We start from the raw sequence: 13,747 nt of genomic DNA, 5'->3' as shown, positions 1-13,747 counted from the left end.
TTTATTTAAGATATATAAAGCTTAAAATCCCCTCGTTAAAGGCATCCGCCGGGGCACTAATATATATATTATATTATATAACGTGAAAACTAAATATATTATACCATATACGTAGTTATTAATAGTTAACTAAACTTTAATTATTACTCCCTTTTACCGATAGCTTTTACTTAACTTTTTATTATTTTAAATCTTTTTATATTTTAGCTTTATATTATAGGATTTTACATTGCTTCTATATACTATCTCTTTTAGTTATTTAATTACGCGCATACTTATATAATATTAATGAATTCCCGGAATAATAAGTCCCTAGTTAACTTAATATGTAGTTCTTTTTTTATTATATAATTACTTTATATTTATATTTAGGTAATATTATTTGAAGTAACCGGTTCGGCTTATTTATTTATTTAACTATAATAACTAATTATATTATTAATCCGGTTATATATATATTATATAGCTTAGTAATAGGTTATATAATACGTTTATAAAGCCGGTATATAATATAGAATTTATAATATATATATATATAAAATAATAAATTAATATTATTTAATTAGTTATATATAGCCGTCCTTTATTAAGGGGTTATAAAATATATATTTATTACGATAGGGAACTTAAGGCAGGTCTAAACGCTGCTATATTAACTTAATAATGTAACTTAATATAAAAAAAGAAAAAATAAAATAATAAGTAGATTCTAGGGTACTAGGCTTTTAGGTTTAGTAGTTTAGAAGTTATGTAACCCTTAAAGGGTCTATTAGGTACCTAAGGTTCGGGCCTATTAAAGACTAATATTTAATATTATAATATTACCCCCCCCCTTTAATATAAAAAGTATTATCTATAGTACTTAAAAGATTATCCTGAATTTTCTATATTAATCCTTTATAAATTTCTATATTTTCTAATCTTTTTTAACAATTAATAAATAACTATTGTAATTATGTTATTATTTAATTATAATAACGCGGGATCGTCGGCGGCTATAGCCTCTATTTATAATATAAGGTTCCGGAATATTCCTATAGCAGTAAAATACTTTTTATAAAAGTCCTATAAGGTTATTAATATATAATAAAAGCTCTTTATATTATATCGGATCTTTATTATACCCCTTTTCATCGGCCTGATATTAAAGTTTACCGTTCTATATTTATAATTTAATTACTTACAATATTTTATATTCTAGTTTATTAATAATATAATATATCGGTAATAAAGGTTTTTAATATTATTTAAATAAAAGGTTATTAGCGGCTTTTAACGCTTATTTAAATAAAAAACTAGATATATTTTACTATTTATAAGTAGTTTTATAATTTATATACCCCTTAGGCTAGCGATAATAATTAATTATAGGCCTGTCTATAGTTACTATAATTTATTTATATCCGTCGTCTTTTAATAAAATATGTTTATAAATAGGAATTAATATAGAGGTATATAGAATTAATATGGCAGTATACACCTTATAGCGGCATATATATTTACCCTTATAATTAACTTAAGATTTTAATGTATTCTTATAAAAGTAATAAAAATAATTATAATAATATTTTGATTGGTTAATCTAGCACGGTAGCTATAATGAGGTAATAAGAAATATTCTTATAAAAGAATATAATAAGTAAATATTGATATAGAAGCAAGAATATATGCATATAGGGATAATAGGCGTATATAAAGGAGGTTTAGGTAGTAAAGAGAGTAATATAGTTAAATTACTATATAAGAAGTTACTTGCTTAACGAAAGGTCTAAGTAGGTAAAAAGATACCTATATATAGGTGTAAAAACCTCCTACTAGAATGTTCTACTGCTTATTAATTATGATATAATTAATAAGCATATACGTAATTATATACGTAATCGTAATACGTTATACTGCTCCGAGTAAATGCCAGTGTATTCCGTTACCTTCTAGTACTTTCTACAGCTTATACAAGCTTATATAAGCAGGATTGATTACATAATCAAAGTATATATTAATCTATAATAATTATAGATTAATATAATATATTATATGCTTACGTAATATAAAGAATGAGGCAAATGATAAGGTAAACAGATTTTTAGTGCCCTAGCGGATGCCTCCGCCGAGGGGATACTTAATTATATAAGTTAGAGAAAAAGTATATATAAAATAAGTACTACCCTTCTATATAAGTTTATATTAAAAATTAAGTAAGTATATATAAATATAGTCTAGTTTGTATTATTAAGCTATACAGGTAAGAGAAAAATATTATATATATTATATTTTATATTATATATTATATTTTATATTATATATTATATTTTATATTATATACCAGATTTTATATTATATACTATATTTTAAATTATATACTATATTTTATATTATATACTATATTTTATATTGTATACTATATTTTATATTATATACTATATTTATATTTTTATTATATAATTTCAAAATTATATAATATATTATATAAATATAGGGAATTAATATATAGGTATAAATAATTAATATATAGGCATAACTATTATACAGGCATAATTGCTATATACTATTATTAGCCTAAAAAATATTATTAACTTATTTCAATTTTACTAGTTTTACTTAAAGTATTTAGAAATTAACTTTCGGAATTTATTATTACGATATATTTATCCGGTTAAGTTGCTATTATTATATTATTTATATTAATATTTATTATATCCGAGACCACTTTACCGTTATTAAAGTATAACTTATAATATTAAACTAAAAGCTTAACTTTAAATAACGAGCCCGACTTAAAATAACAATATAACGGGTCTTTTTTGTTTTATAACCTCTTACCGTTAATATTATTAATAGTCCGGATACTAATATCGATAATTATTATAACTTTAATAATAATAATACTTTTAAAAATATCTTTACTTTTTATTTAAATTAATTTTATTAACTTTATTAACACTTATAGCTTATATAGGAATAACGTAGTATCTATAAAACTATAGGATAATTATAAATCTTTTTATACCGGTCGTCTTTAATAAATATTACTTAAAGTTATTAAGTAACTATATTAATATTTAGCCTAGAATACGGATTATTTTTATTATATTTTATTTATAAATTTATTTTATTTTATAAGTTTATTTTATAAATTTATTTTATAAAATAAAAAATATCGATCTAAATAAATAGCCTTTATATAAGATTTTATATCTATATTATACTTAATAAAGAAATTAATAGGGAAAGGCTAATAATTAAGTATAGAACTATTTAATTCTTTTTAAATAGATTTAATAATAGCGGCGGAAATAGGGTTATTTATTATACTTATTTAATATATTTATATTATTACCCTTATTACTATATTCTCTTTTTTATTATATAGAGTATCTTTTTATCGATTTTTAAATAAATTCGTTAACTTTATTGTTATAAAGTTCTTATTTTTAAGTTAATATTTGTTTTCGTTTTTACTTAATTTAATCCTAAACTTATAGATTCTTAATAATTTAAAGCTTATAATCGATACCCTATTTAATTAAGTTAATATATTTATTAAATAAAACGAGTTTAATATTATATATTAATATAGATATATATATAAAAGAAATAAAATATACGTTTTTAATATAACTACTTTAATAAACTATAGCTTATTAAGGGTATAGGTTTATATTAATAAAAATTATAAATATATAAATATAAATAGATAATTATTATTAAAATAAAGAAAGGGGGTACTTAGCTTTTATAATATTATATTAAAGCCGAATATATTTAATATAATTACGGGTTAAACTTTAGTTCTTTAATATACTTTTTATATTAAGGGCTTATATTATTAATTAAAAATATTATTAAAGTTATTAATTATTAGGTTAATATTAAGGCCTATAATATTTATATTATTATTTAAGAATAGTTTTTAAATTCTATATTTATTTAATAGAATATTTATAATATTAAAGCCTTTATAAATAAAAACAAATTAAATAGCTATTTGTTAATAGCTATTTTAATAAAGCTTTTTAATAAATAGAAAGTACTTTATATTATAAAATAGGCTAATAATAAGCCGGACCGGCTTATTAGCTTAATATAGATATTCTTATTTCATCTCTTAATATAGAAACGCTTATTAAAAATAAATAACTTTAATAAAGTATATAATATAAATTATTTTAAATTTTTAGTATTTTAAATTATTAATTAGACGTATATTATATCTATTTTCAACGTAACGTTCGGCCTTATTAATAATAAAAAATTAAAAAGGTTCCAGGTCTTTATGGAGAGTATTTATTAATTATTTAATTAAGATTTAACTCGTTTATTAAATATTATTATTATTATTAACTTTAATAAATAAATAAAAGCCGCTTTAATTTATTAGTTCGGTAATATATAATAATAGCTTTATATCTATTATATTAACTTTAATATTATATTCAAGGTTAAATAGAAATAAATTAAAGGAAAACGGGTAAAATATATTAATATTAGCTTAGACTATAAAAATAATAATAAACTTTTAAGAATATTAAGAACGGAATTAAATAATAAGAATTAAATATATATCTATATACTTATTAGTAATTTAAATCTTTATATATATCATAGATTATTTATAATATAAAAGCTTATTATTTTTTATAAAAACCTAGGTAATTTATAAAAAAAATATAAACTAGTCTTTATGAAGAATTCAATAACTAGCGGCTAATATTATATTATCTTCACGGGATATACTTTTCTATTAAAGCTTAATAAGCTTACTATTATATTTAAAAATATTAGAATTTTAGTATTTATATTACTTTAAAGACCGGATTTAATAATAATAATATTAAAAGCTATTTTCTTAATAGCTTAAATTATTTATACTAATTTATCATTATTGTATAAGATATAATTTTAAATCAAAAGTTATAGTTTATATAGTCCTATATAAAAAACAAAATATTAACTACCTATTAATATATTAAAACTAGTTCGGAATATTTAACTAAACTTCGAAATATACTTTCTTTAAAGTATTTAAAGTTAATTATAAAATAATACTAGATAATAAAAATAATATTACTAATTAATAATTATTTACGGCCCTCTTTTATTCAAGATTATATAAATAATTATTTTATTTTAATAGAGTTAAGTATTCTTTATTATTATATAATTTATATAAGGCTTATAATTAGAACGTCTTTTATAGAATAAAACGTCTATTTTTATTAAAGATTTAAAAAAATATCTTTTCAAAATCTATATTATCGGATTTTAAACCCTAAAATTATTACTTTCTTCTATAATAAATTAAAGAATATAATATAGTTTATTTTTATTAAATTTATTATATAAAAGGATAATAATCTAGGGGACTAATATAGGAAAACGCTATTAATAACTTTAAAAATAACTTAATAAGGCCATTTATTAAGAAGTTATAATAAAACCATTATTACAAGGTTTATATAAAAAGGAGGGTAATAAAAGAGTAATTAATTTATAACTTTATTATACTTATATATTAGAAATTAGTTTAATAAACTCGGTATAAAGAGATTTATAAGAATATAAGTTAGTAAACGGGTATTATAAATAACTATTAAAAAAAAGTATAAATAAAAGATATTAATTAATAATAATAACAAGGCCGTCCTTTAATAAATATAATTATTTAAATAGGGCTTTAATAAGATCTATTATTTATTTATTACTTATTTATTTATAAATATCTATATTATAATATAAAATATAAAAAATAAAATAAATAATATATCAATAAAGTTAATTATATAAAGATATATTTAAAATAAGGTTAATAAAAGATATAAAGACTTAGGAAAAAATATTTAATTAAAACCTAAAAAAAAAGAATTATATTATTAAAATATTAATTAATAATTTATAAATAAAGAGTTTTAAATAAAAATAGGGGTTTTTATATAGAAAATAAAAACTAAAAATAGGTATAATATAATTTAATATAAATTTATCTTATATAAATTTATTAAAATAAGAATATATCAATAAGGGAGCCTTTACTATCTTTAGGACGAAGTATTTATAATTTATATATATCTTTAGGCTAATGATAGTATATAGCTATTATATTTATATAAGAGTTATGCCCGTATATTGATTCTTTATACCCGTGTATTAATTTCTTAAATATATTACTAATATAAAATTATATTATAATTTAACAAATAAATTAAAATAAACTAGTTATATTAGATAAGATTACTTAGAAATAATATATTATATTATATAATAAAATATAGCTATATTAAATAGGTTTTCTAAGAAACTTTTATATATTTCATAAATATATATATACTTAATTATATAAGCTAGGGAGATAGTACGTAGAGAATAAGTACCACTTTTTTTTATATAAGTAATTAAAAAGTACTAACTGTAAATCCTTAAAAGGTACTAATTATAAGTTATTAAATATAAATAATTAAAAAAAAAGTACGGATTATAAGTAGTTATCTATTAAATAAGTATTAATATAATTTATAAGCTTAAATATATAAGTGTTAATTACTATAAAAAGTTAAGTTACTAAAGTAATCATAATTAAAAAGCCTATATTTGATAATATAATTAATTATAATCCTTAAATTCGCCTTAACAAGCAATATCCCCACTATTAATTATACACCTACCGGCACTCCATTAGAAAAGTCCATTTTGACCTGGTTGGCTTTGCAGGCTGCCGTACCCACTTCCCACCTCTGCGACCGGGCGGAGTTACGAACACCTGGGGCACCCTGGCGAACTACGATAACTGCACTCTGCAACGGCGGCGGAATGGCCGCCATTGGTATACATCCGAGGCTAGCATGGAGTATCCGTACCTTAGATCAAAGAGAGGGTGTCTGAGCCTCTGGAGGAAATATTATCCGTCCGAATGATGAGTTAGGTTACCCTGATCGTCGATATTATTTCGATTGGATCGATCAATCACGTGAGACGCCGAGCTCCCCTTCCCCGCCGCCAACGACTGAAGGAGGAAACTAAGCAACGCAATGTCAGTAGCAAGCCTACCTATCAGATGGCTTAGGGGCACGGCCTGACAGGAACTATTCAAGTAGTTCAAGGACATGGCCATGATGTCTTGAGTGTACCGAGGTTGTATTAAAAGCATGTTTCGAGTAATGAATACCCTTGAATGTCCTCGCTTGATACATGATCAATCTGTTATTTGAAAGTAGCCTCATTTCTATTCTACGTCATCACACTGCCGCAAAGGCTTGAGAATTAACCAACGCACAATGATTTATATGTGATTGGCTTGCATTGATGAAGATGATGGTCTTGTTTGTGGAAGACGTATCGAGCGCCGCCTAACGCCCGAGCAATCAGCGATAAGGTAGAAATAATGCAAATTGCCTTGTTCAACTTTACTTAGGGACTCATGAGTGTTACCACAACTTGTTTTCAGGCCACCGACATTCATGAAATAGAACTTTCTCAAATGACATCAGTTTTATGCTTATAGCCTACTCGAGCAAGATAGGCATGCTACCTACTATAATGCTCGTATACGTGAGCTGCCCCTTGATGGCAGCAGATATCTTACATGAATCCTCGTAGTTTCCAGTCTACTCCACTGCATGCGTCATGCTATCGGATGCTCGGTTAATGCTGCCCAATCGTAAAGTTCAGCATCTTCGCAGAGCTGAATAAGTACTGTCCATTGCGAAAGTAGAATTTTCAAGGCAACCACACTTTAATGTAATTTAGAACACCAAAAGAAAGGGTACAAGTCAAATACACTATCTCTCATTACTTAAGAAATCTCTGACAATAATCAAGGCAAAGGATTTAAGCCCTAGCAATTTCCATTTGACGTGTGCACGCTTTTGCGCATGACACACTCGATGCGTCTTGTTCTCCAATGACAACATCGGCAATTACATGAAGCCTTTCGTTTGGATCATCGTAACCGTGGCTATGGCCCTATGCTTATTTGGTCACTGCTACTGTCACTTCTTGACTAAGACCCCTCACACAAAGCTCAAAGTTCAGAGGTGGTCAAACAGAAAGGAAACGAAGCTCGATGGGAGGAAAAGCGCTCGCTTCCAGTGGCTCGAGATATGCGCATGAGGACAGAAACATTAGAAGCTCAAATCCAGCGTGTTGGGCGCCTAGGGTACTAATATCGCATACGCATTCCTGCCCATTGACGCGATTATTTCTCGATTGAAGTTGTGTGGTTTTTGATTATTAGAGAATTTTCCAATCAAATGTTCACATAGTGCCTGAATTCCACAATGAAGGAAAGCTTGTCATTCGGTGCTTCTCGAGACGGCATTGCCAAGTAACCACTCGAGTTTGTTGCCTTTAAACAGAGGGGGAGCAGGCACGGCAACGGATTGCGATACCCTGATAACCTAGTTAGTTTGATAAACTTCAGTAAACAGTTTATGAACCTACTAAATCAGTTCCATTGTTGTTTGCGCATTCTGTAGAGAGTGGATAGTACTGCTGAATTGCCCAAAGGGACGTGACAGGAGAATAATTGAACAAGATCCTGGCCCGAGGCACTTCGTCCCGGTATAGCTGCACAGCATCTATAGATGTGATGATTTAGTGCACGGTTCAATGATCGACCTGGGGGGGGGGGGGGGGGGGGGGGTGAGCAAACCCATGAGACGGCGCGTGATCACTGGCGACGGATTCCCCCGAACGCCAAAACCAACACCAGTTCCGGTCCAGTCTACACCCTTCAATTCGCCTGAGAGGAAGTCCAAGCTATCTTCGGGGCCGAGGAGAACAGCTACGACCATATCAGTCAATAGAAACGAAGGTCAATGGGCAATGCAGACAACCCTTGATGTTATAGCCAGCTTTCACGATTGCTGCCATGTCTGCGCGAATGCCGGCTTCCACCTGCTGGGGGGTGAATCCGCTTGCTGCGACAGCGGGATGGTTCCATGGCAGGCCCCTAGACAACAATTATGTCAGTAATCGTAGACAGCCGACGACCGACTAGGACTGCAGCGTTTCTTGTGTCTGGTTTAATATGCCTACGTGAAAATAAAATTTCGTTTGCCGCAGCCCGATGGGCATTTGCCCTTGCTAGAGGGGTTCGAAGAATCGGATCTCAGGCCTACTAAGGGCCCAGCGTCTGGACTAGTTGGCGAAGCCGCAATCATAGGTCCAATTCCGAGTGCAATGAGTGCCCAGATATTAACCATCATGTTAGTTGGGTGTGGAGATTGCTTGGACAATAAAGTGTCAGTGGGATGGCAAAGAATGATGAAGAGGGCAGGCCAAAACCAACAGTCCTGGTGAAGACATGGGTGCTGTGACTTTAAAGCTTTCAAAAATATGGACTATAGCTATGTCTTGTTTACACAGTGAGAAAAGGTTTGGAAGGCCTTCTATCCCTTGTGATTTTGCACAGACACTCCAGACGAGGCGGCTGACTTTGGTCTTTCTCGAAACCCCGCATCTAAGAGGACCGGTCAATTCTTTTATGTGCCTAACTAAGTTTCTATTCACGTGGCAATCTAGTGGCGACGAGAACACATACAATAATAAAGATTTCCACGAAAAGGTACGTGGCGCTGCGCTTGCACTAGCTTAGTTGGATTTAGGTGACTCTTAGGGCGGGAAGTATACTTTCAGCTCTTACCAGCCACATTTGAATTCGGCGATCTTTCAGACCCGTCATAGTGCCAGCTGGCTCACTTACCGCCTATAAGAAATAACTCAATCTAGTTAAAAAAATAAAAAAAATAAAAAAAAAACAATGTTAATAAGGGCCTGATCTCCTCGCGGTCAAGGCCAATTGCCAGTCGCTAGAGGGTATAGCGCTATTAAAAGTACTATAGTTTTATAAAATAATTATATTATTAATTAAATTATAATAACGAGCTACTATTAAAGTACCATTAAAGGTATTTTTATAATAAAAATAGTTCTAATAATAGAAATAGTAATAAAATATCCTTTTTTTTTAAAAATGTTAATTTTCAAGATAAAATTAGTTCTATTAGTTATAACTAAATTATTTTCGGTCTGTTTTAGCTATTAATGTAGAAAGAAATATTATATAATTTTAATATTTTTTAAAAACTAGATTTGATAATAAATTGTAGTTAGAAGAGGGTAAGTATTATAACGAAGGTTTTATTATTATTTTTATATACCGATTATATTAATACTAACGACTAGTAACTAGCTTTGGCTATAAGGAGATTAGACCATGAGAGTATTAACTCAAAAGGCCGTTCCCTAAAGTAAATAATAGATATAAAATCCGTTTTTATATACTGATTTCTTTCCAGCTTTATAGGCATAAAAGATTAACCTTAATAGGATTAGCTTTTAAAAAACATCATATAATACAGTATATAACTTAATTAATATATAATATATAATACACTCTATATATATACTTAATTTAATCCCCTCGGCGGAGGCATCCGCTAGGGTATTAATATATACGATATATTATATAATAAAAAAACTAGGTATATTATACTATATATTTAACTATTAATAGCTAGTTAAACTCCGATCATTACCCCCCTTTATCAGTTTCTACTCGACCTTTTATTATATAAATTTCTTTTAAATTCTAGCCTTATATTTAAATAATTAACGTAATTTATTTTAATACATATAAGACCTTTTAATACAAAATCATATAGATAGCTAGATTTAATATAATAATAGCTTTTCTTTTAAGTTAATAAACCTTTTAAATAATCTTTATTTTATATAATATATAGCGTTTTTATGAAATTCGTTTTATAGAATATAAATTTAAAGTTAGTATTAAGTTACCGGATCTTAATATTATATTTAATATAATTGTTTATAATATTTAAAGTTTTATTTAATTAAATATTATATTTTTAAAAGATATTATGTTATTTTATTAATATATTTTTGTAAGTTATAATAGTTAAGGCGTTAAATAGGCCGAAGAATTAATTAAGTTTAAAAGGTATAGATGTATTTAAGGCGATAGATATTAATAGATAGATATTAATAGATATATATCAATGTAGCTATATAACTAGCGTACTATTAAGTTAGTTATTTAACTATTTATTCAGCTAGTAAATATTCTTATTTAATAGGTTTATTTAATAGTTATATAATGGTTTTTTTCTAGCTTTATAGATATAACATATTGACCTTAATAGAGTTAGATTTAAAAGTAAATTATATAATATAATATATAATTTAAGTATATAATTTATATAATATACCCTATATATACGCCTAATTTAATTTAACAATTTAATTTAAAAGATGTAATATAATATAAATGAATAGATTATTTATTACTTATATAGCGGCGGAGGCCATTAAGTTTGATAATAAAAATTGACTATTAAGGTCGGCCTTAAAAGTTAAAGGCCGCCGGAAATATTTTAAACTTCTATATTAAAATAAAGGCTTTTTAGAATAGGGCTAATATAACTTATATCTTATTATTTAAAGTTTGTGAAAGTTATTTTTATTTTTATTATATTATATTATATAGATATAAATATAGACATTCTATTATTTATAAATATAATTATTAAAGAAACTTATTAAATAATAATATCTACTAGATAATATATAATCGTTATTTACTAGATTAATAATATTTATTACCTTAAAAATATCTACTCCTCTTAAGTTTAATCGATTTTTTAGCCTATTTAATACTCTATATATTATAGCTTATAAAAGTATACTAATAAAATAGTACGATGTTTTTTAAAAATACGATATTTAATTAAGTAAAATTAGTAATAGCCGTAATAGGTATAATATTAAGATTTAGTAATTTAATACTGGCCTCGATATTATATTTAATAAAGCTAACTTTATAAAGATACTTTATTTTATAAAAAAAGGATTATTTAAAAGCTTTATAGACCTTAATAGAGAAAAAGATTATTATATTAAATCTAGTTATTTATATAAGCTAGTGCTATGAGGTCTTATATATATTAAAGTAAATAAAGTTAGCCGCTTAGGCGTACGGGCGGCGGAAGGTCGGATGGAAGTTAATAATTAAGTATATAGTGTAATATACCCAGTTTTCCCGTTATATCATATATCGTACACATAGATGCCCCGGCGGATGCCTCCTCCGAGGAGATATACTTATTATATATATTAATAATTACTCATATAGATCTTATTAAACATTAATTTTGAATGATTATATTACGTATTGTATAATGTAACTATTTTATTATTATTATATAATATATATTTCATTGTTTTTCCGTTCTATAAATACTAATAAGTTACTAATATATATATATCCCTTCAGCAGAGGCATCCGCCGGGATACTAATATATACAACATATAGTATAATAGGAAAACCAAATATATTATACTATATACTTAACTATTAAAAGCGAACCGAACTCCGATTATTACCTCTTTTTATTAACTTCTATCCGAACTTCTAGTATATAAATTCCTTTTAAATTCTAGCCCTATGCCTAAATAACTAAGTTTATATACTTTAACTTATATAAACCCTCTTAATAATAGCCTATATAGGTAGCTAAATTTAATATAATTGCTTTTGTTATTAATATTTATATAATAGTTTTTTTCATCTTTATAGGTATAGTAGATTGATTTTAATAATATTAGCTTTTAAAAGAAACTATTTAATATAATGTAATATATAACTATATAACACACGTAATATGTCCTATATAAGTACTTAACTTAATACAATAGTTTGGTTTTAAAAAATATAATATAATATAATAAGTAAATATTTATACGGCAGTGTAGGCCGTAAAGGTCAATAATAAAGGTCGACTATTAAAGTCCGTTATAAAGATTAAGAGTTTTATTATTAAGGTAGTACTGTTTAGCTATTGAGGCAGTAGCCCACTTTTCTAACTAATTAGTGCTTACTGCCTTAGCCTTAAATCTCTAAGTCCTACTATACTTACTTATAGGTCACTTAGCGCACCTACCTCCTACCTAACGCCGTACTTATATGAAATAAATAGCTATATATAGTAATTATTTATAATTATGATTACTTACGGTCATAATTCCCCATCTCCAATCGTCATTATCTATTTTTAGCTACTTATTACTATATTAACTTAAATAATAATTAATAATTATAATAATAAGTAATTACAACCGTAGGTAATTATTATATATAGCTACCTTATATAAGTATAGTATCTAGGTATAAATATAGGGTATAGTCTAAGCCTTTATATTAAAGGCTCTAATTAGCTAGAAAGGTGGGTCACTGCCCTAATAGCTAAACAGTACTGCCCTAATGGCTAAATAGTACTGCCCTAATAGCAAGACTAAAGATTAAAGGTAGAATCTACTAGAGATATTCTAAACTTAAACGTTAATACAAAGGCTTTTTACATAAAGGGCTAATATAGCTAGTATTTTATTATTTAGAGCTTATAAGTATTCTTTTCATACTAATTATATTCTATATTTTATATATATATATAGATACTTTATTATTTATGAATAAACCTATTAAATATATATTACTAAATAAATACTATAATATATATTATAATATATACGAGTTAAACAAATTAGTAACTAACTAGCTTCAAAGTAGGCTAATTAGATAAATATCTCAATATATACTTACTTTAATAATATTAATCAGTAAGTCGGCCCTTCTCGGGCTAGACGCCCTCTTTAGCTAATTTAATATTAAGATAATTATAGCTAGTAAAAAAAACTTAAAGGTTAATATAAAGTTTTTTGATAGTAATTTAT

At 26.0% G+C, this 13,747-nt stretch overlaps 1 protein-coding gene across 1 annotated transcript; it reads right to left on the bottom strand.

Annotated features, from left to right (window-relative positions):
- Positions 1 to 8,221: 8,221 nt before the first annotated feature.
- On the bottom strand, positions 8,222 to 9,533 carry BDP55DRAFT_109062 (uncharacterized protein). Its single transcript, XM_060565368.1, has 6 exons — positions 9,284 to 9,533; positions 9,031 to 9,221; positions 8,829 to 8,944; positions 8,645 to 8,776; positions 8,434 to 8,570; positions 8,222 to 8,382 (listed from the first exon to the last, which is right to left on the bottom strand). The coding sequence occupies exons 2-6, from the start codon at positions 9,198 to 9,200 to the stop codon at positions 8,341 to 8,343; spliced, it is 597 nt and encodes a 198-aa protein (XP_060430674.1). The 5' UTR covers positions 9,201 to 9,221; positions 9,284 to 9,533; the 3' UTR covers positions 8,222 to 8,340.
- Positions 9,534 to 13,747: the final 4,214 nt, after the last annotated feature.

This window comes from Colletotrichum godetiae (genome assembly GCF_030913485.1).
Source record: "Colletotrichum godetiae strain CBS 193.32 chromosome Unknown BDP55scaffold_17, whole genome shotgun sequence".
In the NCBI taxonomy this organism is placed as follows: domain Eukaryota; kingdom Fungi; phylum Ascomycota; class Sordariomycetes; order Glomerellales; family Glomerellaceae; genus Colletotrichum; species Colletotrichum godetiae.
The sequence above is the reverse complement of the archived record's forward strand: the minus strand, read 5'-3'. Positions and strand labels throughout refer to the sequence as shown.

Excerpts from the sequence above, each read along its gene's own strand:
- BDP55DRAFT_109062 (XM_060565368.1), bottom strand. The coding sequence starts at position 9,200 with ATGATGGTTAATATCTGGGCACTCATTGCACTCGGAATTGGACCTATG. Across the intron at positions 8,945-9,030 it reads AAACGAAATTTTATTTTCAC|GGGCCTGCCATGGAACCATC; the intron begins GTAGGCATATTA and ends ATTGTTGTCTAG. Across the intron at positions 8,777-8,828 it reads AGCTGGCTATAACATCAAGG|CTGTTCTCCTCGGCCCCGAA; the intron begins GTTGTCTGCATT and ends ATATGGTCGTAG.